The following is a 22279-nucleotide window of genomic DNA, read 5'->3' as shown; positions in this document are numbered from 1 at the left end:
AAGTAAAGTGAGTGGTGCTTATGAAATATAATAAAACCCATTTCTGAAAATGTTCCTGTGCTTTCTATAGTTCTCTTTTCCTAATCGTTGTCAGCAAATTACTACCCTTGACATTTATTGCACACAGCTTTTGAGCAGCACCCCCAAAATGAACGTAACAAAACAATATAACCTCAGTCTGATGTTTGACAGAATAAGTGATTCTAACAATTCTACTCCAAAAACTAAGCTTAGTTTTCTATATCACCATGACTTTTTAAGACACAGAGAGCAAGAAAAGAAAAAGAGTGAAGAGATAATATTCCAGGGGATAATGTATTTTGAGTTAACAAACTCTGCCAGTTTGGGCCTGGGTAAAACACAGTGAAAAGAGTATTTATTTCCAACATAATTTTCAAATGTATTAAAATATTTGCCTCTCTTCTTTTGATATATACAAAGCTGAAATTGAAGCTTTGATAGTTCCAAATGTCATGATGTACATGATTTATTACTGTCATCGTTAAATTAAGAAATTAAGAAGGAAGTACAGTTCTAAGGGTGGAATTTACAGGGCCAATGCATTCACTTGGAATACATGCTCCCATTCACTGTAAACTTTCAAACTCCTGAAATGTTCAGGCAATTCAATTATTTTCAAAAAGAACAAGGAAAGCTATTAATGGATATGCAGTGTATAATTTTGCCATATCTTTTGAAGATATGTCAAAACTTCAGTTTATACACTGTGAACTAGAGTGAAATGATCAGGGTTGGCTTGTTTATATGAATATTTCAAATATTCAAGGGTAAAAGGTGGGGAGATGGGTTAAAATTTAAAATTTGTCAACTTTCATTTGGTTCACTAACATGTCTTAACTTCAGTATTTAAAATTAATTTTCATCTTTCTTAGAAAGATTCTGGTCAAACTTTAAAACATGTTGCACAAGGCTACCCAAAATTTTTGCTTTTTTTAATCTAACTAAACATTTCAAGTGTATATTTTGGATTAAAGCAAATTATTTTTATTCAGATATTTCATTTTTAAAATGAAAGATTTAGTCATAAGGATAAAAGCTGCCCGAGGTTCAAAATTTTTATTATTATTTGATATTTTACCAAACCTGACACCATAGTTTCTTAAAAACAACAACAAAAACAAAAAGAGCGATTGGGTAAAACTAATAAGTAAAAATATGATTAAGGCTAAATTCTTGCATTTACAATCTGGCCTAAGGAAATACGACATCTGCTAAAACATGCTACTGTAAAACACATTGTGCAATGAAGGTTTTACCTTAAAGAAGAGTCCCATGACTAGCAAATAAAGTCCTAAACAATAGTTCACAAAATGTAAAATATAAACAGGAAGACAATATAAAAATGTCTCACAATATTTGCATAGAATCACCCAGTTGTAAATGCTTTATATAACCTGTAGCAAACGCCTCCGACAGGAGTCCACATGTGGATCATCCTACTGGACCCTGCAAGGCAGTGCCAGGACAGTGCTTGAGAGCTCTCTGGCTGACACGATAGCTGGGTCATAACATAAAGGAGACTGTTCCATTCCACCAAACTCCAAAGGGAGAGCTAAGGAGGCCAGGCCAGCGCAGTTATCCTGTAGTGAACCACTCCAGGATGACGTTTCAAATAATTTTCCCTTAAAACATGAGGTTAACATATTGGTATTACATTTTTTTTTTACTTAGCTTGAAAGAATGTCATATATATATGTGTATGTATATATATATATATATATATATATATATATATATACACATACATATATATATATAAATTCATTAAATGAGGTACATTTAAAAATTTTACTCTTCCAGGAAACGGTAATATAAAGGGTAATATTTTTCTTCCAATATAAACTTTTGAGTACAACAAATAATACATATGAGGGAATGGGTGTGGGTTTATAACTATTTTTAATAAATTTGAAATAGCATTTACCATTATGGTTTGTTGAATATATTTTTTCAAAATTATAAACCTTTGGATAATTCCAGAACTTGGAAATGTTTACATGAAATAATCCCACATTAAAAAGCATAATATAAGATAGCTTATGTATATGAAAAAGCACATGCACAACTATGATCATGAAGAATTTAAAGTAATATAAATGTTTTAAAGTTTAATATTTATTGTGACTTTTTTAAAATAAAAAATATCTAAATTTTGGCTAACTAAAACAACTCAGCAAGGAGTGTGACTAGTGTTCACAGGGTCAATCCTGACCTCATCACAGGGAGCGTGCGGACCTAGCAGGAAACAGAATCTTGAAAGTCTAAGTGCAAATGGAAAGAGCTGAAGATTTCTATAACTTCTCCGTCTCACAACTTTTGTCGTCCAGGGACATAGCTGTCACTCCGCTTCCTATTACCAAAGTTACATGTGTCATCTGTTACAGTTACATAATAAAAACAATACTAAGTAAATATCCCTATAAGGGAATTATATAATCTCCTTATCAAGCTTTCCAAACACATCAACCCACAAAAATGAGGCCTGTAATTTTTTGAGTCCAAAGAATGTCCTTATTTCAATGCAGATTTTGGATTTTCTTCAATACTGTAAGGTTAGTACATTTCCACTGGAAATGCTTCTGTTGAATTACCCTACTTTCCTAGGAGTATTCCATTATGATTTTAATCTTCATGTTGGACTACCTAAATGGAATAAATATTGGCTATGTACTATCATTATTTATAAACTAGCAATCCCTTTTTTTTCAGAGATTTCAACTACCATTTACACATTTCTCATTGATACTAAGAAAAATAAGACTCTTTTCTCCTTGAATCAGAATATTCTATTCTTTTAAATTTTTTATTTTGGAATAATTTAAATAAAAGTCATCACATTTTTTTTTCAAATCTGATTTTAAAGATTAATGTAAAACTATCTAAATCCAAAATCTTTTTGAAATGATAGTTTCTATTTTATTCCAATGCCTTCCCCTTTTCTAAATCCCTCCAAAGAACTGTGCAACAGGGAGATCAGCTTGTGCTTTGTGACCACTTAGAGGGGTGGGAGGGAGGCTCAAGAGGGAGGGGATAGGGGGATACATGTATACATATAGCTGATTCACTTTGTTATACAGCAGAAACTAACACAACATTGTAAAGCAATTATACTCCAATAAAGATGTAAAAAAAAAAAAAAAGAACTGTGCAAAATATATTTATAATGTATGAAAATGACACTGGGAAATTTATTTTCTGCTTAAATTATCTTCAATCCAGGAAGTTATATAGTCAGAGGGAAAAAAAAAATCTATTAACCTTCAATGATGAAACTTAAGAAAATTTTAAGACAATCTACATCTAAGGGTAATTTTACCCTGTAATTCAATAATTTGGTTTAGCCACTTGTGATACCAGGACATGATGAATTACTATGCTGCACTTAATTATTTATTTGCTCAATCACATCTTCACTCGGCCAATATTTACTTAGCACCACCTCTCAGCGCCATGTCTACTGGTGGTAGAACATGGAACAAGACAGTGGCTCCTGGTCTCAAGAAGCTTACAGTTCAGCAGGAACTTAAAAGCATTCAACCAATACTTAGCACGTGTGATGAGTTTTGTCAATTTTCACTTTTAAAAAATCTCTTAAATTCATCCATTTCTATCAATTTCCCTCAACCCATCCAGCCCAAGCTGGATTATCTCTTATGTATACTACAGCAATAGCTTTCTACAACTCCCCAATTCAGTTTTGTCCTCCTCCAATCTACTCTCTACAAAGCAATCACAAATATCTATAAAAATTTCAAATCCTATTATGTGACTCTTCCGCTTAAAAACTTCAAAGCCTTCTCATCATTCTTTGGATCAAAATCCTTAATCTTTATAGAGTCCTTTTCTCTCTTTGTTCCAGTCACAGTGGCCTAAATTCAGTTTCTTATATTCATCAGGCTCTATCTTGCCTTAGGCATTAACACAAACCTTCTCTGACCACTCAGTTTAATGTCCCCCCCATGCTGTGATTCCCATCCCAGATACTCCTTAAGTCAAACACATCACTGGATTTATCTTATTCACAGTTTGTAATCTGAATCTCATAGGTGTTCCTGACTGTTTATGTTTTCTTTATCAGGAAATATCCTTCATAAGGGTGGGTACCTTGCTAACCACTTTATCCTTAGTGATTAGGATAGTGTCTGGTGCATAACAGGTGCTCAGAATATATTTGTTGGGAAATGTTCAGGTGATTAAGAGCACAGCACTGGTACTTAGTAGCTGGCTGAATTAGTCTCTTTGAGTCTCAATCTTCATTTCTAAAATGGAGAATGTAAATAAAGTATTGACTTAGTTCAGTGCCTGATAAACTTTATTATAAATAATAAATGTTAACCATCGTCATGATGATCTTCATCAAGATCATCATTCAGATTGAAAGCTGGCCTTCATGAGCTTAAGCAGGTAGAATGAATAGCAGAGATATTTTTTACAACCACAATTACTTTAGAACTAGGGAGCATCTTGTTAACTGAAAGTCCATTTGGCTTGGTTGAGCATTTTGACTAATTTGGATATACAAAGGTGAGCCTGAAACGAAGGCTGGACTAGATGCTAAGAAGAGCTGAGTGGATGTACATAAAAGAATGAGGAAACACCTTGAGTTTGGGGCAATCCAGACTGACAGCACTGAGGGGAGAGATGTGAAGGGGAAGAGAAAGAGAGAAGCTAATGTACTCTCCTTGGGCTGCCAGCACAAGGCTAGAGCTGCCAGTGACACACCCAAGTAGGGTGTCCACTAGTTAAAAACTGCTGTGCAGAGGGTTATCTAATATGCTATTTGAGGTTGTTTGAATTGCTGTATTGCTTCCTCAAATCCTTAGTAAATATAAGTACTACAAATATCTTTATATTATTATTTTGATAGAAATCAAAGGAGCTGAGTATCATTTATCCAAGATCCCAAGGGATATATGTGGACACACAATCCTGCATGTCCAAGCTCTGTCCTCACCCCCATACACAGCTCCCCCTTGACTTGGGGTATGCACAATGACAGAATGCTCTGGAGAGGATGGACCCAGGAAGAGGTCTATGCAATTCCTAGAAATGCATTCAGAGCCACTCTTGTACAGAATTTCAGAGTCTGGGGTACTGGAGTATGATTTGGAAGGACAGCCAGGTTTGGGTAAATCCCCTTGGTGATTGGTTATAAACTATCTAACCCTGTACAAGATGGTCTATTTCTTTTCGTGTTGCAGAAAGCCCCAATTTTTGAGTAATGCTAAAGGATAACATATAGTCAAGTACATAGATTAATTATGTTTTCCATAACCACTTTGTATTATATAGATTCTCTGAAGATAACACATGGAAATAACACTGCCTGGGACACAGGTGGAAACCTTTCTATTAAGATCATCTGTCAGTAACATTACAAATAACTTTATTGTAAAGTAGAATAATGGTTCAAAACATGAGGTCCACAGATGTCTGAGCGTGTTCACGAACCCATCTAAGATTTAAGGGTAGGGAGGATAGTTATATTAAGGATGGGGAGAAAGCAGGAAAAATGCTGGGGACCTACTATTACCATCATGCCAACTCTAGCTTAAAATTATTACACAGGGTTATCATGCTATTGCCTCTGCCAGTTTGGATAGGAAATCACATAGTTTGATATTATCATCTCTAACCCATAGGCTGGAGAGGAGGCAGCATGGAAAAGTCCCACTGAAGGAATAGGATCTGAGTTCCATTTTACTGTCTGAATCTTACCATTCTCTGCTGAAAAATCCCAGATTCCATACATCCTATCTCACAAAATGAAATGACCAAATTGGAAATAAGAAGACATGTGAGTGAAAGAATGACATTATTGTAGGAGGGCATAGTATTACTTGAGATGACAAGAATAAATATATAAATGTGATGCCTAAAAGTTTATAAATGCACTTGTTAATATATGATTTCTTAGAGTCCTACAAACTCCCTTTGAGGTGATTTGGTCAGCAACAGTCCCCATTTGATAAGCTAAAACCGAGGCTCAGAGAAGTCTGACTTGTTCCAACACTGGCAGTTAGTCATAGCAAATTCACATCCTCCAGCACCTTACCCTTTTCATTGCACCAAGCATATGGTCTACAGGGTCTTTTGTTCAATTAATCGCATCCTGAAAACAGTTTGAACCATTGTTCTTTAATCACAAATACATTTCATAAGTCATTTATATTTATTACAAACCTGTCAAAAGTTAAATAAAACCATATCTATTCATATGCCATAATATGCTACTTATTCAACAGCCAATTAGATTATAATGAAAACATACCAGTCTAATTACACAAGAAAGCAGGAAGATGAAAGAACATAGAAACAAATAACAATTCTCTATGAAAATTTGAATATAAATTATTAAATAAATGATAAATCTATAACTAAATAATATTTATGGTGTCACACTTGCTTGACTAAGAGAGATAAATTGCCATGTAACAGGATTTCCAAAGTGTGTAGATGCTGATGTGACAGATACCATGGGAACAAAGTACAAGCACTCAACTTACCAACAAACTGACTCCAAAAGTTGGGTAAGAACTCATGTTTATTTTCACAAAGGAAAATTCTAAATTTGGGGTTTTCAAGGCTGCCCACAGAAGCATCTTTAATCCATATCCAGAAGCATAGTTAAACTATGACAGCAAGGCATGTATGAAATCTAAGTATCATTTAAAACACTGCTAATAAAGGATGGGTATTCAGGGTACAAATTCAAGAGGCCAGAGACAGATCACTACCTCTAAGCCCCACCCTCCTGACATTTCTCCTGACCTCCTTTCCCCATACCCTCCCTTCCAGCCTTGGCTCCCAGCAGACACTAATAACTATTAGTTGAATACTGGTAAAGAGCAAGGAACAGTGCTGACCCCTCCCTTCTGCCCTGCCAGCAGGCTCAGAGGTGGTCTATGGTGGTAGGAAGTGCTGGCAATAGAAATGGAGCAGGATGGTGAACCAGAGTGGTGGTTACCAAAGGGTGGTAAGGTGGGGATGAATGAGGATGGCTTCGGGGAGTAAAGGCTCTGCCCCACTGACACATACTTTGAAGACAGGGGTCATGAGTTGGGCATTACTATTTGGAAAATTTCCTATCTGGTTTCTTGAGCAGAGTTTTTCATGAGAAACAGTAGCTAATGACTACAGTGTAGCTGTATGTGGCCCATCAGTTTGCTTTACCCTGAACTTGAGCTCTCCTCTCCAGCCAGTACAAGCCACCATCTTCTCTTGCCTGAACCACTGATACAGTCTCCTAGCTGGTCTCCCTTCTTCTATTCTTGCCACCCCAACTCCATCCACACACACATTCCATCCCACAAATCATGCCCAAGCCAGCAGCCAGACTGATCCTTCTAAAACATAAATCCAATCAGGTCACATCCTGTTGACACAGGCCAATGGTTTTCAATTATCCTTGGAATAAAATCCAAATCATTGGGTGGGGCCTGACAAGGTACCTCTGATTCTATATTTCCTACTTCTCTCTCCTACTCCTCCTCCATCTCAGCCCACCCTGGAATGTCGTCATTCCAGTTTCCGCTCCAATGTTACTTCTTCGCAAACACTCAACCTAAAGGTCCCTCCCGCATCAGTTTTTAGCTCACTGACCTATTTTCTTCAGGGCACTTACCATCCGATATTGTATTGTTAGTCTACTTGTTAGCTCCAGAGAGCAGCATCCTCATCTGTCGTTTTCTCTTTCTTAAAATGATCTAAATTAAGAAAACAACCCTTTTCTAAACTTTCTTCATCTAAATCAGTCCAATCTATTTTAAGGGTCATTATGACCTACCCTTCCCACCCAAAACACACACACAGTCAACCTTCCACACACATACCTTTAATAAAATGTTCTCTGGCACTTGGTTAATATTATAACTGCACACATGTATTTTCTATCTATTGTAACCAAGTGCTCATGAGGGAGCTTCGGCAGCAGAGATTTTGTAAAAATTTATTCTGAATTTATAGCAGAGAGAAGGGGCTCACTGGTGACCATGAGGTCACCAAGCTCTCTCAAAGCCTCTTCTTTCCCTACAGGGAGCATCATGTGCCTTCCAACAGGCTTGTTTCAGAAACCCTAAAGCCATACTCCAACAGCAGTGGCTAATCCCAGAGTCTTCAGGGCCCCTGATAGTAACACTCAGGGAGAGGTCAGTGCTGGGATGCCTGGAACTCATCTTAATAAATCCTCTGTGGGATGAGGTTGACTTGGAAAACTCCAGCACCTCGGAGATTCTTGCCTCCATTTGTGGTTGAAGTCATAAGCTCTGGAGCCAGACAGCGTGTGTTCAAATTTCTGCTTTGCTACCAAGTAGCTATGAGACCTTGGCAACTTAGTTATCCTCACCAACACCAAGTGTTCTACCATAAGGGAAACTGAGTCCTATAGAAATGACTTTTCAAAAGGTTGTGTTTTTTCTTCATTTACTCACCTGAAAAATGGGGATAATAATAGTACCTATCCTTATGGTTGTAATGTGGATTAAATGACTTAATTAATAAATATAAAACACTAGCTATTACTATCATGATTCCTCAGCAAAATCTTTTGCTTTGCCTAGAATAACTGAGAATGGCCCATAGACCAATATGTATTTAAGTGTACATAAATGATCACCTACTTGTGAACATTTGTAAACAAGTACTTGTAAACAAAATGTATCTAAGAGAAGATCTAGTAGGGCAACTGAACACAAAAGAAGATTATGTAATTACTGATGTTTATATCTAGAAAGGCATCTCAGAGCTCCTGAGGCTGTTGCCTTTAAACACTGGAGCTTCCACAGAATGAGAGAGATATCTAAGCAGCCAGCACAGGAAAGAAACCAATGTTAATTCTCAGACTCACAACAACAAATTCCATGTTTGACTGAAGTCATTAAAACATGTGACAAAAATTTGAAATAAAGCTTTTGAGTAGAAATTTTCTTTGGACCTTTCTATAAGATCTGATTTCCTTTACTGCAGAAAATTTAGTGGCCATCAACTGATCATCTGATATTTATTAAACATATTATTTGCACTAAGCACTTAGGAAAAAGAAAGAACTACATAGGACATGAAGTTTTTCCTCCAACAATTTACAAAAGCACCTTGCAGTGCTTTCAGAAGATATCAAGCCAAGAGCGGAAGGACTTTTAACTCTGAAACGCGTGCCTTTTATAACCAAATACAACTGACACAATCTCACCTGTATATAGTTTTGCTATCACAGAGTATTCTTAGCCAATGTTTGCATGCTGCATTATAAGCACCAAAATTTTCTCAAGTCAGACCAGAGCTATTAAAATTTCCAAAACACTGCTTAATTTCCATCCATGCCCTCCCAAATTTACCAGTATCACTTTATAGCACTTTAATGGCACTGTAAGACTGATTTTTTTGTGTGTGCTTTTCTATCAGATTTAAATGAGTAATAAGTCACAGGCCCAATATTATTAACATCTAACATGAACCAGAACACCATAATTATCATAATTCATGCTTTTACATAGATATCAAATTCTCAAAGAAAAAATTTGTATAAACAATTATCTAGTACTCACTTGAAGGCTAGTGATTTGGACATTTTCAAAAGCCTGTCATTTGAGACAGATGTCACAGCAACAATTCCAAAATGCTTTATTAACTCTGCATCAATGCTATTAACTTTGCTCTTACGATGCTCTATTACGTTGAGTATTTTCAACACATTATTTAATGAAAATCGCTTTCACTATATCACTACCTTGCCGTTATTACAAAGAAGGAAGTTTTCAACTACTAATCCCTAACTCCATTTCTTCAGGAAAACAAACGTGACTACATTAAAGAAATAAAAGATATTTGAGGGGACTATCGTAAAATTTAAAATCTATAAGGAAAAAACAGTGCTTCTTCAAACATCCCAAGCTAAGTCTTACTGAAAGAAAACCACTGGTGTCTTAAAATTGTATATCACAATACTATCAATTAATTTGAAATAGAAACATTTTAATTTTAAAAATTCTGTCACTTCTGTGGCTCACCTCATCATCTTTGTACCAGGATAAGCTTTCAGCAGTAAGGACGAACCAGTATCCCTTAGAGCCTCCTTTCATGATGCCAATGTTGCTGATGGTTAGCCATCCCTTGCGAATCACCTTCAAGAGAGCACAGATTGGCAGAGATGTTTAGTTTAACATGAGCCCATGGGGAACGCAGGTTTGCACGAAGTTAAAAACAAGATACAAGTTACAATAAGAATAGCATTGTTCCCTCAAAGCTCACCTTCTATTAAACTATTCAGAATAATATATCTTCATGCTTCCCTGGTGGTGCAGTGGTTAAGAATCCACCTGACAATGCAGGGGACACAGGTTCAAGCCCTGGTCCGGGAAGATCCCACATGTCACAGAGCAGCTAAGCCCATGTACTGCAACTACTGAGCCTGCGCTCTAGAGCCGGAGAGCCACAACTACTGAAGCCCGCGCACCTAGAGCCCGTGCTCCGCAACAAGAGAAGCCACCTTAATGAGAGGCCTGCACACCACAACGGAGAGTAAGCCCCGCTCGCTGCAACTAAAAAGAAAGCCCACGCGCAGCAACGAAGACCAAATGCAGCCAAAAATAAATAAATTTATTTAAAAAAAAAAAAACAAACCCAAAATAATATATCTTCCAAAAGCACAGATAACCAAAGGGAAGTCTCTCCCATCAAATGAACAAAAATCAAAATCGCAGACTTGTATGGATGGTGGAAGCAGAGAGACTGAAACAGGAATAAAATAAGGCAGACTAATAGGCTTGTGCCAGGCCTATTTATGGCATTGCTGCTACAATTAAAAAATATTTAGTTGATTGGACAAACAACAATAGACTCTCCATGCCCACTGTCTCTTATGCCCTTCCAGCCCACTGGCCCATTTGTTTGCCTGGTTTGCATCTCATTAGGATTTCTACCAGAGACTGGCCACCGAATGGTGAAAAGAAAAAACAAGCCAACCAATTAGTTCCTTATTAACAGCTCTCAATAAGCTGAATGGGGGAGAAAGCTGAAACAATAAGCTAAAATTAAAAGTTTGGAGGTTTTTAATGGTCTAGGTTTATCCATCTACTTCTGGTTGTTATTTGCCAAACTAAAATACATAGAGTCTTCATAAAAATATTTAAATGGCATTTAAATTTTTAAACATTAACAACTTGGATAGAAATTACCTATAAATGGCATTTAAGTGAAAATCTATTTTTTCTCACAGCTTTTATAAAGTTAAATTCTATTTTCCATACGGCATAGTTTACCATCTCCTCTATGCTAGATAACTTTTGTTGTCATAGAAATGAGATATATATGGAATTGTATGATATTGTTCTAAATGTCAAAAATCACCCTATACCTACAATGTCCATTATCCTAAACATCCTGAAATTTTTTTTTTAAATTACTTATTGAATGATTGAGTGTCACTTCCTAAAGGAAAATGAAAATAACCTAATAATAATCAGATTTTATGTTTATATTTTTATATTTTATTTTTCAGCTTTCTAGTTGAAGAAAGTCAATCTTAGGAAAAATTGTGAAATAAGCCAAGGTCATTATTGATCTTCCAAGCCTCTTTCCACAATCCCAGTCTCTGTCACCCTTGATTCCCTGTTTCAGTATCTCCCAGCATCGCCCATTTTCCTTTTTAACTCTTTAACTTTTACAGACCCCCAGATAGAAGCCCATTCAGGCCCAGATTAAGGCAGTTCTCTCCATTGTTCAAACTTAACTCCTTCTTAACCCTCTGCTTCAGAAAGAAGGAAAAAATACTTCTCAAAATATGGTTTCTACCAGTTAATAAAATAAAATGGTTATAATAAATAACCATTGGGATGCTTTCTAACAGTACAGATTCTTGGGATACCTATAAGTCCAAATGAATTAGAATACGTACATATGAAACCCAGGAATCTACACTTTAACATGTCCCAAAGTGATTCTTCTTCATACTGAAGTTTGAAAGCCGTTGCATGTACACATACAATCAAAACTTCATTCGTCTTAGAGCAAATAATCTCATTTAATTTTTTAGTAAGAAGGAACTGGTTATTTCCCAATAAGATTGTTACCCACACTACCAGGGCTTACAAATAGCATATTAATTATAGTACTTAATGAAAGTGTATTTACTATTTCATTTTATCAGGCATCTTTGGACAAAGAGGAAGCCTTCCAGATACTCCACAAATTGCAGTAAGAAAATCACTATTTCACCCATTGATAGAACAGGCTGGCTTCATCAAGGAGAGCCATGAATTTAGTTCAACAAACATTTGTTAAGAACCTATCATACGTCAAGATGAAAAAGCATGATGATGCCACACCCCTGTCCTCAAGAATTTTAGTTTTGTAGGGAATGAAGATCCATAAGGAGATAATTACAACATAACAGTGTAGTAAGAGATGTATCCTTAGCAAGAGAAGGAGGACTGGACACAACTTAGGTAATGTTAATAGACTTTCCTTGGAGACATGATAGCTTGAAAGAGCCTGGCAGAGAATTAGAGTTAGGTCAGGAAGTAGTTCGTTTGCCTATTTATTTGTTTTCCATGAAGAAGGACAAACAAGAACAAAATATGAAAGAGCCACTTCATGCAGAAAATGTGAGGTGGGATGAAGAAATTGAGGCTGGAGAGGCAAGTGGGGTAAAGCCAGAGTTGATCCAGTTCAATAGACCACCAATTTTAGTGATAAAATTTGGCAGTACCAAAATAAATTTCAAGTACACATGTAAATTTATTAAGTAGATATGACCAATGTATTACTAAACTGGGTACATCTTTAGAAATACCCAAAGAAATTCTAAAGTATTATATGAAGATGAAATAAATATTTTAATTTTTTTATTTTGTGGGGGAAATGTATTTTATTTGTTATATTTATAACTTTATTATTGACTTCTCTGTGATACAAAGCGAGGGTACTGGCATCAATATATATATATATATTCAATACTAATAAATCTTAACTGTTTCCTTATTTTCTAGATAAAAATATGTATGTAGATGTTCTACTATATCCTCCTGCATTCCAGCGAATTTTGCATGCTCCCTGAGACACACTAGGTTATGTAAGCTATTGCAATAAACCAAGTGAGACATGACCAAGGTGTGAAGTAAAGCCACGATGCAGAAAGCATGAAAATAAATAAACCTACTGGAGAAACACCTAGGAGACAAAATCAACAGGACTTATGACTGGATGAAAGGGAGATTAGTGAAGGTAAAGACTAGAACTGCATTGTACAGTAGCCACTAGCCACATATGGTTATTGAGCCCTAGTAACTAGTTTAAACTCTGATGTGTGGTAAGTGTAAAATGCACACTGGATTTTGAAAACTTGGTACAAAAGAAATGTAAAATATCTCATTAAATGTTTTAAAATGTATCACATGTTAAAATGATAATATTTTAGATATACTGGGTTAAGTAAAATCTATTCTTAATGTTCATTTCACTTGACTCATTTTATTTCTTAATGTGGTTACCAGAAAATTTTTATATTACACATGTGACTTACATTATATTTTTATTGGACATTGTGCTGTTCTAGAATGATTCTGAAACTCATGGGGCTACCAAATCAGAAGGAATAGAGAAAGAGAACCAAGTTTTGGAAGTAGGGGAGTTGATGATGAATTCAGCCAAGGCCATGTTGAATCTGAGGTACCTGTGGGAGACACACATAGACGTGACCTGACCTCTGAAGCAAAATGGAAATGTTAGGACTGGACATGCAGACTTGCAAGTCATCAGCATATATACATAGGTGGCGGTTAAAACTGTGTGAAATAGCAGTGGCTCACAGTGGAAATCCTGGGGAGAATACCGACTTTTAAGAGGTGGTCAGGAATGTCAGAAAAATAAGAGCAGTGAGGTTATGGAAGCCAAAGGCAAGGGGAATTTCAAGGAATGTGCCATTGGGAGTGTCAGATTCAGCACAGAAAGGGACATATAAAGTGCAATGCAGACATCATAGTGTCTTTATCTATGCAAGTTGAAGTGAGGTGGTGCGATAAGTCAGAGTTCACTGGGTTGAAAAGTGAATGGGAAATGAAAAATGGAGACAATGACTAAAGAGAGCTCTTTCCAGAGGCGGATGAAAGGCAGTTAAAACCAGAAGAGACACAGGGTCAAAAGAGGTGCTTTTGTCATTGCTTTTGTTGCTGCTGCTGCTACTGTTGTTTTTTGGTTTGGGGATTTTTTTTTTTTTTTTTTTTTTTTTTTTTTAGTATAGGCAAGAATCGAGCATATTTATTGCTTGAGGAGAACTAATAGTACAGAGTAAGAGGTTGGTGATATAGAAAAATGATACAAGGACAACGAAGATGGGAATGAATGAGATGAAGAGCACAGGGAGGGGGCTGTCTTTGAACAGAAATGTGAGCCTGGGAGGTTGGAAGAATGAGGGTAGATGTAGGTTCTCTGAATGGAAAAGGGTAGAAAGTTTAGAAAGGTCATAGTTGATCTTTCCATTTCACTGGATAAGAGAATAGATAATTATCTGCAGGAAAGTGAGGCTGAGAAGTTGGAAAGAAGGTTTGAGGATAGTGTTAAGCATTGGGACAATCAGTAATTGAATGAGACAACATAACTGGAATAAGTAAAAAAAAAAAAAGGTTGACAAAACACAACACTAAAAACTCCTAGAAGATAATATAGGAGAAAATCTAGATGACCTTGGGTATGATGACGCCTCTCTAGATACAATACCAAAGACACTATCTATGAAAGAAATAATTAGTAATCTGAACTTCATTAAAATTAAAAACTTCTTCTCTGTAAGAAACAGTGTCAAGAGAATTAGAAGACAAGCCACAGATTAAGGGAAAATACTTGCAAAAGACACAATTGATAAAGGACTGTTATCCAAAACATACAAAGAACTCTTAAAACTCAATAGTGAGAAAACAAACAACCCAATTAAAAAATGGGCCAAAGACTTTAACACACCTCACCAAAGATACACAGATAGCAAATAAGCATATGAAAAGATGCTCAATATCACATGTCATCAGGGAAATGAAAACTAAAACTATGAGATATCACTACACACCTATTAGAATGGCCAAAATCTGAAACACTGACAACACCAAATGCTGGTGAGGATGTAGGACAACAGGAACTTTCAAACATTGCTGGTGGGAATACAAAATGGCACAAACACTTTGGAAGACAGTTTGGTGCTTCCTTATTTAGTACAAACTAAATGTACACTTCCCATGTGATCCTTGGTATTCACAATCACGATCCTTGGTATTCACCTAAAGGAGCTGAAAACTTAGGTACATATATGCATGTTTATAACAGCTTCATTCATAATTTCCAAAACTTGGTAGCAACTGAGATGTTCTTCAGTAGATGAATGGATAAGTAAACCATGGTTCATCCAGATAATGGAATATTATTCAGCACTAAAAAGAAATTAGCTATCAAGCCATAAAAAGACATGGTGGAATCTTAAATGCATATTACTAAGTGAAAGAAGCCAATCTGAAAAGCCTACATTCTGTGTGATTCCAACTATATGACATTCTGGAAAAGGCAAAACTATGGAGACTTTAGATCAGTAGTTGTCAAGGGTTGGGTAGGGAAAGGGAGAGATAAGTAGGCAGAGCATATAGGATTTTTAGGGCACTGAAAATACTCTGATATTATATGGATACATTATACTTTTTTCCAACCTAAAGAACGTACAATACCAAGAGTGAACCCTAAGGTAAACTATGGACTTTGGTGATTATGATGTGTCAACATAGGTTCATCTTTGGTTTTAAAAAAAAATATACCACTCTGGTGAGTAATGTTCATAACAGGGGAGGTTATGCATGTGTGGGGGCAGGGGGAAGTTGAAAAATCTCTGTACCTGCCTCTCAATTTTGTCGTAAACCTAAAACTGCTCTAAAAACAAAAGGTCTTAAAAATAATGGCTGGAAGCTGAGAATGAAGACCATAACTTGCAGGGACACAATCAACATAGTTGCATTACTGTCTCTAGCAACATTCTGCACACTCGACGTAGAAAAAGAGAAGGTAAGTGGGAACTGATCCAGGGCTCTGGACCCAAGTGACCTAAGTACCTAGGTGTAAAGATGTTGAAGGTTTGGGGCAAGAGAGTAATTTGGGTGATCATCCATTTAATCTAGGCCAGGCAGAGAAATGAGGCCAGGAGGGGGCTAATAGAGAGGCAGAAAATGCAAGAAAAAAAAAAGTCAGCTACTATGTAGATAAAGGCAAGAATAGAGTTTGGGGAATTTAAGAGGATGTGAAGCAATAAATTGCCTGATCTAATTGGCACCATTGGATTCACCTCTCAAAGATGCACCACTATTTCTAGAAGTATTGAACGTTATAGCCAAAACAGATATTTATTAAATATCATTTAGTCCAGCGAATATAGTCAATTAAGCTATATGGAAATTATGAGCTACTAATAACAGTTAAAATGAAATTTGCAAAGAATTGACATAAAAAGTAATTAGAAGAGATTATTACATTCTATGACATTAGTCATTTTAATTGCAATAGGCTTTCTCACTTGGAGAGAAAAAGAGGATTACAGCTGCCGTGCTGTGAGTACACATGGCCTAGATCCCTTCATAGGAATCCATGGAAGTGTGTTCAGCACTGAAAGCTGTCAGCAAGTAGCTGTCATAAAAAAGTTTAAGAAGCTCTGGTCCAATCCCAACCCCTCCTGGGGGAAAAAAAGAAGCATATTTGCCAAAAATGGACTTTTTTCCCCAATGACAAACAGCTCAAAATAAGAATTAAGAAAAAGTAATTCCTAATGTAGTTTTTCACAGAAGAATTGAGGGAGAGAGAAATCACAAAACCAAGGAGAAACAGTGGAACAAAATAAGAAAAGGCAAGCATTAAGGAAAAATGATCAGAACCCAAGAGATAACAAAACTAAAGGGGGGGACTTCCCTGGTGGTTCAGTGGCTAAGACTCTGCGCTCCCAATGCAGGGGGCCAGGGTTTGATCCCTGGTCAGAGAACTAGATCCCACATGCCGCAACAAGCATCCCACATGCCGCAACAAACATCCCACACACAGCAACGAAGATCCTGCGTGACACAACTAAGAACCAGCACGGCCAAATAAATAAATAAATAAATGAATATTTTAAAAACAAAGAAGAAAGAATACTAAGGGGAAATTAATATAACGAAACAAAGGAAAGTAGGGAGAAAGAGAAGGCAAAGACTAAATAATAAAATTTGAAAAGAATGTTAAGCCAAATGTGATTGATTATAGTCTCTTCATAGAGAAAGATAGGTTAATTTTATATTCAAATCCAAAATTCCCAAAATAAATCCATCAACATTTAGTACAATAACCATTTACAGCCTTAGTGTTTGAATGTCAAATTCTGTCTTGAGTGTCCAAGTAAACAAGAACATAATTATATGACTGGAAGGGACCTTGAGAGCTGAAAGGCCATGTCTTATTTGTAAGGCTTGAGGCAAATCATTTTTTAACATGTATTGCTGTAAATATCACCCAAGCTTCTTTTGCCAGATACAGATACTTTGAAAGTGGAATAGGGAGAGTGGAGTAGCTCAGCCTCTCCTCTTAAAGGCAAGCCTATTCTAGAGAGTATATGTTCTAGTTAGGTCCTCCACACAATGAAAAGTCAGGCCTTCTCAGGCTTGGCAAAACCTGTATGTTAGGGACAAGTTCAGAGTTCAACATCTGGCCAGCACACTGGATCATAAAATTAATACACAGACAAGGAATAAAATTATGGGAAGAAAACAGTACATGTGGAAAAGTTCTAATGTGGCCAAAGCTTTGGGCCTTGAACTTTGTGAGCAGGGCATTTTGACCTTGGCCTTATTTATGGTAGACCATCCAAGTTTTTCTCAGGTTTGCAGTTGGCTTTTAACTGTTGCAGCCTGTGTGTGGAGTTTGTAACCACAGACTATTTGACATTTTGATCTTGGTAGATTACAAAAGGCTTCAACCATAGCGGAGTAGCTGCTTCTATAAAGGTAGTTCACACACCGCAGGGCTGACGTTGGTGGATCTGCAGAGCTGCATAGGCTCAGCAAGGCCACAGGCCAGGCAGGTCACTCAGCTGGTTGGGAGGGACCTACCTTTTTGAGCACAGGCATCCACAGGAAATAGGCTGCTTATCCTTGAATTTGGCCGGCAGAGATTTTCCTAAACAGGTGTGCCTGGGGCAAGAATTCAACTATAGGGAGAAAAGTCTTTCTAAATACAGGCCTGATAGGCCTCAGGAGGGAGAATTAGATTTACTACGTTTAAACTGTAAGGCAACTGAGGTCCATATGTATACCACAGAGCACTCTTGAGGTTCCAGGTTTATTTTATTAGGTGGGAAGTAGGAAGGGTTAGATTAGCTGCCCTTAGTGCCATACTTTACCCTGGATCAGGGCAAGAAGGGAACTGTGGAGAGCTATACTTAACTTGTGCTGCTTACTGACAGACTCAAGAGTCAATCCCACCTCCCACCCCAGCACATGTTTTCAAACTCTCTCTGGATTATATAAGCAGGAGAAAGTCTCCTTAGGAGGCCCAGGCTTCTAGATGAAGAAATGATGTAACAAGAGACAGAAAGAGAAACACAAAAGCAAAAGGGAAGTAAAAATTACAAGGTTTTGAATATGCTGCACAGGAGAGGAAGGTAACTCAGACAAGACCTGGTGACTGGGGCTGCCATGGCTGCAAAGTCCTAAACTTTGCAATAGCAATGTTTCAAGTGTTTTTCTCCAAGACTGTATGGATGGATGGCTTTCCCCCTTTACGGTAAGTGCAAAGTGGCAAAATTAACCTCTTAGGGAGAGATTTCCCCCAATAAATTTATAGGTTCACAAACTAGAAAAAACTGCTTGACAGCCAGGTAGGGCTAAAACCAGGCTCTGTCTACCCTCTCTCATTCATACCTCTGAATGTTTGCTATAGTCGGTGGCTATATCTAGGAAAAGGGTCTGGGAACATAGTGTAGCCTAAAGACCAGGGAGTCTATTTGTCTTTTTAAATTTGGTTGCTGTGGAGCTGGTGCTGGGATTATCTTTTGTGTCCCACTCTTTGCTTTATTCATGAAGTAAGGAACACAAGAGATTATTTCAACTTCCAAAGCCCAGAAGGAACAACCCATTCTTATGGAGGCCAGCTCAGGGTATATAGCTGCTAAAAGAACCCCAACTCCACCTGGGCAAGAGAACCTCTTTGACTGAAACCCAGAAAGTAAGAATTGGGGGAGGACTTCAATCTGATGTTCCACAAGTATCTTAGACTTTGCAAATTCCTTTGGAAATGTAATCTTTGGACTTTAATTTCTGAGAATTCCATAGTATGAGGGGGTTCATAGTCACATTGAGGACACATCTATTTTCTTGACATTTTATTACTGGGTGTAATGTATTAGACTATCTTAATGATGTCATGTGATCATTGCAGAATCTCTGATAGGCTAGAGGAACAAAATGGCTGCATGTAATTTGAAACAGGAAATAAAATAGGGAGGAAACATGACTAGGGAACAAACCAGCCTTGGAGTGAATTTAATCGATGCACTATTCGGACCCATTTGAGAGCCCTCTATCCACTAGTGGTCCTAGCAGGATTTCCAAAGGAGCCATGATTAGCTTTGGAGGAGAGGCTTCTAGACGGTAGGAGCAGGACTGATAGACTGTTAATCTCTTCCCCCAAAGTGGGCTAGCTGCACCCCTAGTTAACCACTAACTTAATGATTAAACTCAATGGAATAAAAAGTGGAGGAAGGCTGAGGAGTACTGTCAAGGGGTGGGGGATGAAGAGGCCCTCCTGTTGCTTCCTCACTTGTTCCACTCGTGGAACAGGAAAGTGACTTCTCAGACTAGTAAATCTAGAAGGATAAATAGAGAAGTGTAGTCCAGGGCCATTCCCTCCCCCATCCTCTCCCCTATTCAACTTGGGAGCTAGCCTGCCCACAGACAGCACACACTCTGAGGAAGAAAGGGGTTCATGCCTGCAGTTTTAAGAGATAAGTTTAATTCAGGAAAGTGTTCAAAGGTTTTTCTCCCCTAAGACACTTGATAAGTCAGCCAACCGATATATACTGAACGCCTATGATGGACCAGGCACTGTGCTAGGTGCTCTGCCCATTTTATGACAAATGAGAGCAACCATAACTATGCACAGTGGGCTGACATAATGTGAAAAATAGATTTTCATATCCAATGAACTTACGATTGGGATAAAGAAGCTGTGAAAACAAACAAATCAGGTAAAACAGAATAATCAAATTAAGATACAAAATAATCAAATATTTGATGAAATATTGTTTGTTTTGTTCTCAAGACTCTATAAAATACTACTACAAATGAATTGGCTAAACGACATTTTTATGTTTGGATGTTCCTTTCATGGATTTAACTTTCTAGGAAATCAGAGCACAGAGTTTTGTAAGTATCTGAAATAGGCAAAGAACACAGTTTGACTCCATTTCTAGGAATTCAAGAAAAATAACAATAGCTAACATTTACTAACACTACTCTGTACCAGGAGTTGTGCTAAGAGCTCCATGTGCATTATTTCTTTTAATCCACATAGTAATCCTTTGAGGGGGGATTTCCCTATGTGACAGGTAAAGGAACTACATACAGTCAGGCTCCTATTGCACTGCTAGCAGGCTTTCTTACATCTTGCTCTGCTGTGCAGAGCACACTCAGAGGATTCAGCACCTTAGCACCTGAATAAAATAGAGTCTCTCTGGTGGTCAACTTCAGAGCCCTAGCCCTTAATTCACAACACATACAAGGATGTTGGCTACCGTACTGTTTTTAACAGCAAGCAATTGGAAACAACCTATCTGCCAAACTGGAAACTGGTTAATAGATTATGATATACTCATCTGATGTTAAATTAAGCTGAGGAAAAACACCTACTCTATGATGTGAGATAACATTTTTGCAAGGGAGTGCTAACACTGGGCAGGACTCTGGAGTCAGACCATCTGGGACTGCCTCCTAGTTCCAACACTTGCTAGCTGGATGACACTGGGTAAGTCTCTTTGCCTCAATTTCCTCATACATAACATGGATAATAACACCTGTAACAGTTGTTGTGAAAAATATGAGTTAATATATGTAAAGGACTTAGATCAGTACTAGTACTAATACTTAGATCAGTATTAGTATTATTAAATATGGTATTATTTTGGTTATATGTGTTAACATAAGGATAGAAAAAAGACTGTTATACCAAAATGTCAACTGTGATTGAAAATTAGAGGCAAGATATAAAGTTATATTTATTTCCTCCTTCAATTTTCCTGTATTTTCCATATTTTCCTACAATTTTCATGGTATTAAAAATGCAAATTGCCATCACATTATTGCTTGCTTTGAACAGGCAATTTCTTAAGATTCCCTTTAATGTGTAATGAACACAGCATGTTGGAAAACTGAGGCAGATTACAAATAGTCGGGTAGTGAAATAACTCCACAGCACAACAGAAAAAGAAATAGTTATGGAATATAACGTGGGAAATGATCATGATGAAAGATGCTTGACTATTTTAAATAAGGAGCTGATTTGATTGACTGAAAACATATTAACAGTGTGCAATAAAAACTGACTGAAAATAAGAAACTGACGCTTAATATTCATATCAAATCCCCTTTTTATTTGAAGATACAGCTGCCAAAAAGATAATAACTTTCTGGTTTGTCTGTAAAAATCAACCTTTACCTAAAAACACTGGTATAAGTTTAAATCATAACCATATAAATAAAATTTTATAGGTTAAGTAGAACTCCAAGTTATTTTTTCATAAAATAACCTCACCAGGTAACACAAGGAGCTTCCCTCCCACTTTTTTTTGGACCACCCCAATCTACAAGGACTACCTCTATGGTGCCTCCATCAGCTTCCATTCATTCTGCCCCATAAAAGCACCTGAAACCCTTTCCATCGATTCTCTTCCAGAACATTAGCCCATGCTCACATAATGAGTACGTTTTTCATGCCTCTATGGCTCACTAAGCTATTATATTATCTTGATTCTCAAAATTACTCCTGAGGAATTTCTTCCCCTCTCCTTGTTCCCCAGAATTTTCCCAACTGCCTGTTTATGCATTATTTCTGCCACATGCACAGCTATTTCTGAAGAATTCACTAAGAGTGAGCTGTTTATTCTCAGAATTTACTCACCTAAACCTCTACAAGATCCAGGCCATTAACCATGATGAAAATCAGGGCTCTACTTTTTTCACTTTTTTCCTGTGTATCTTTTCCATGTGCAGAGCTTCCT

At 37.1% G+C, this 22279-nt stretch overlaps 1 protein-coding gene across 9 annotated transcripts in view; it reads right to left on the bottom strand.

Annotated features, from left to right (window-relative positions):
* Positions 1 to 22279, bottom strand: part of DNM3 (dynamin 3) — a 576309-nt gene that overhangs the window by 264876 nt on the left and 289154 nt on the right. For all 9 annotated transcript variants that reach the window (XM_059936430.1, XM_059936401.1, XM_059936392.1 and 6 more), the window contains one exon: positions 10026 to 10139. In XM_059936430.1, coding sequence (XP_059792413.1) covers positions 10026 to 10139 — 114 coding nt within the window. The remainder of the gene's footprint in view (positions 1 to 10025; positions 10140 to 22279) is intronic.

Source organism: Balaenoptera ricei, chromosome 1 (genome assembly GCF_028023285.1).
Source record: "Balaenoptera ricei isolate mBalRic1 chromosome 1, mBalRic1.hap2, whole genome shotgun sequence".
NCBI lineage: Eukaryota > Metazoa > Chordata > Mammalia > Artiodactyla > Balaenopteridae > Balaenoptera > Balaenoptera ricei.
This window is presented reverse-complemented; position numbering and strand designations above follow the sequence as displayed.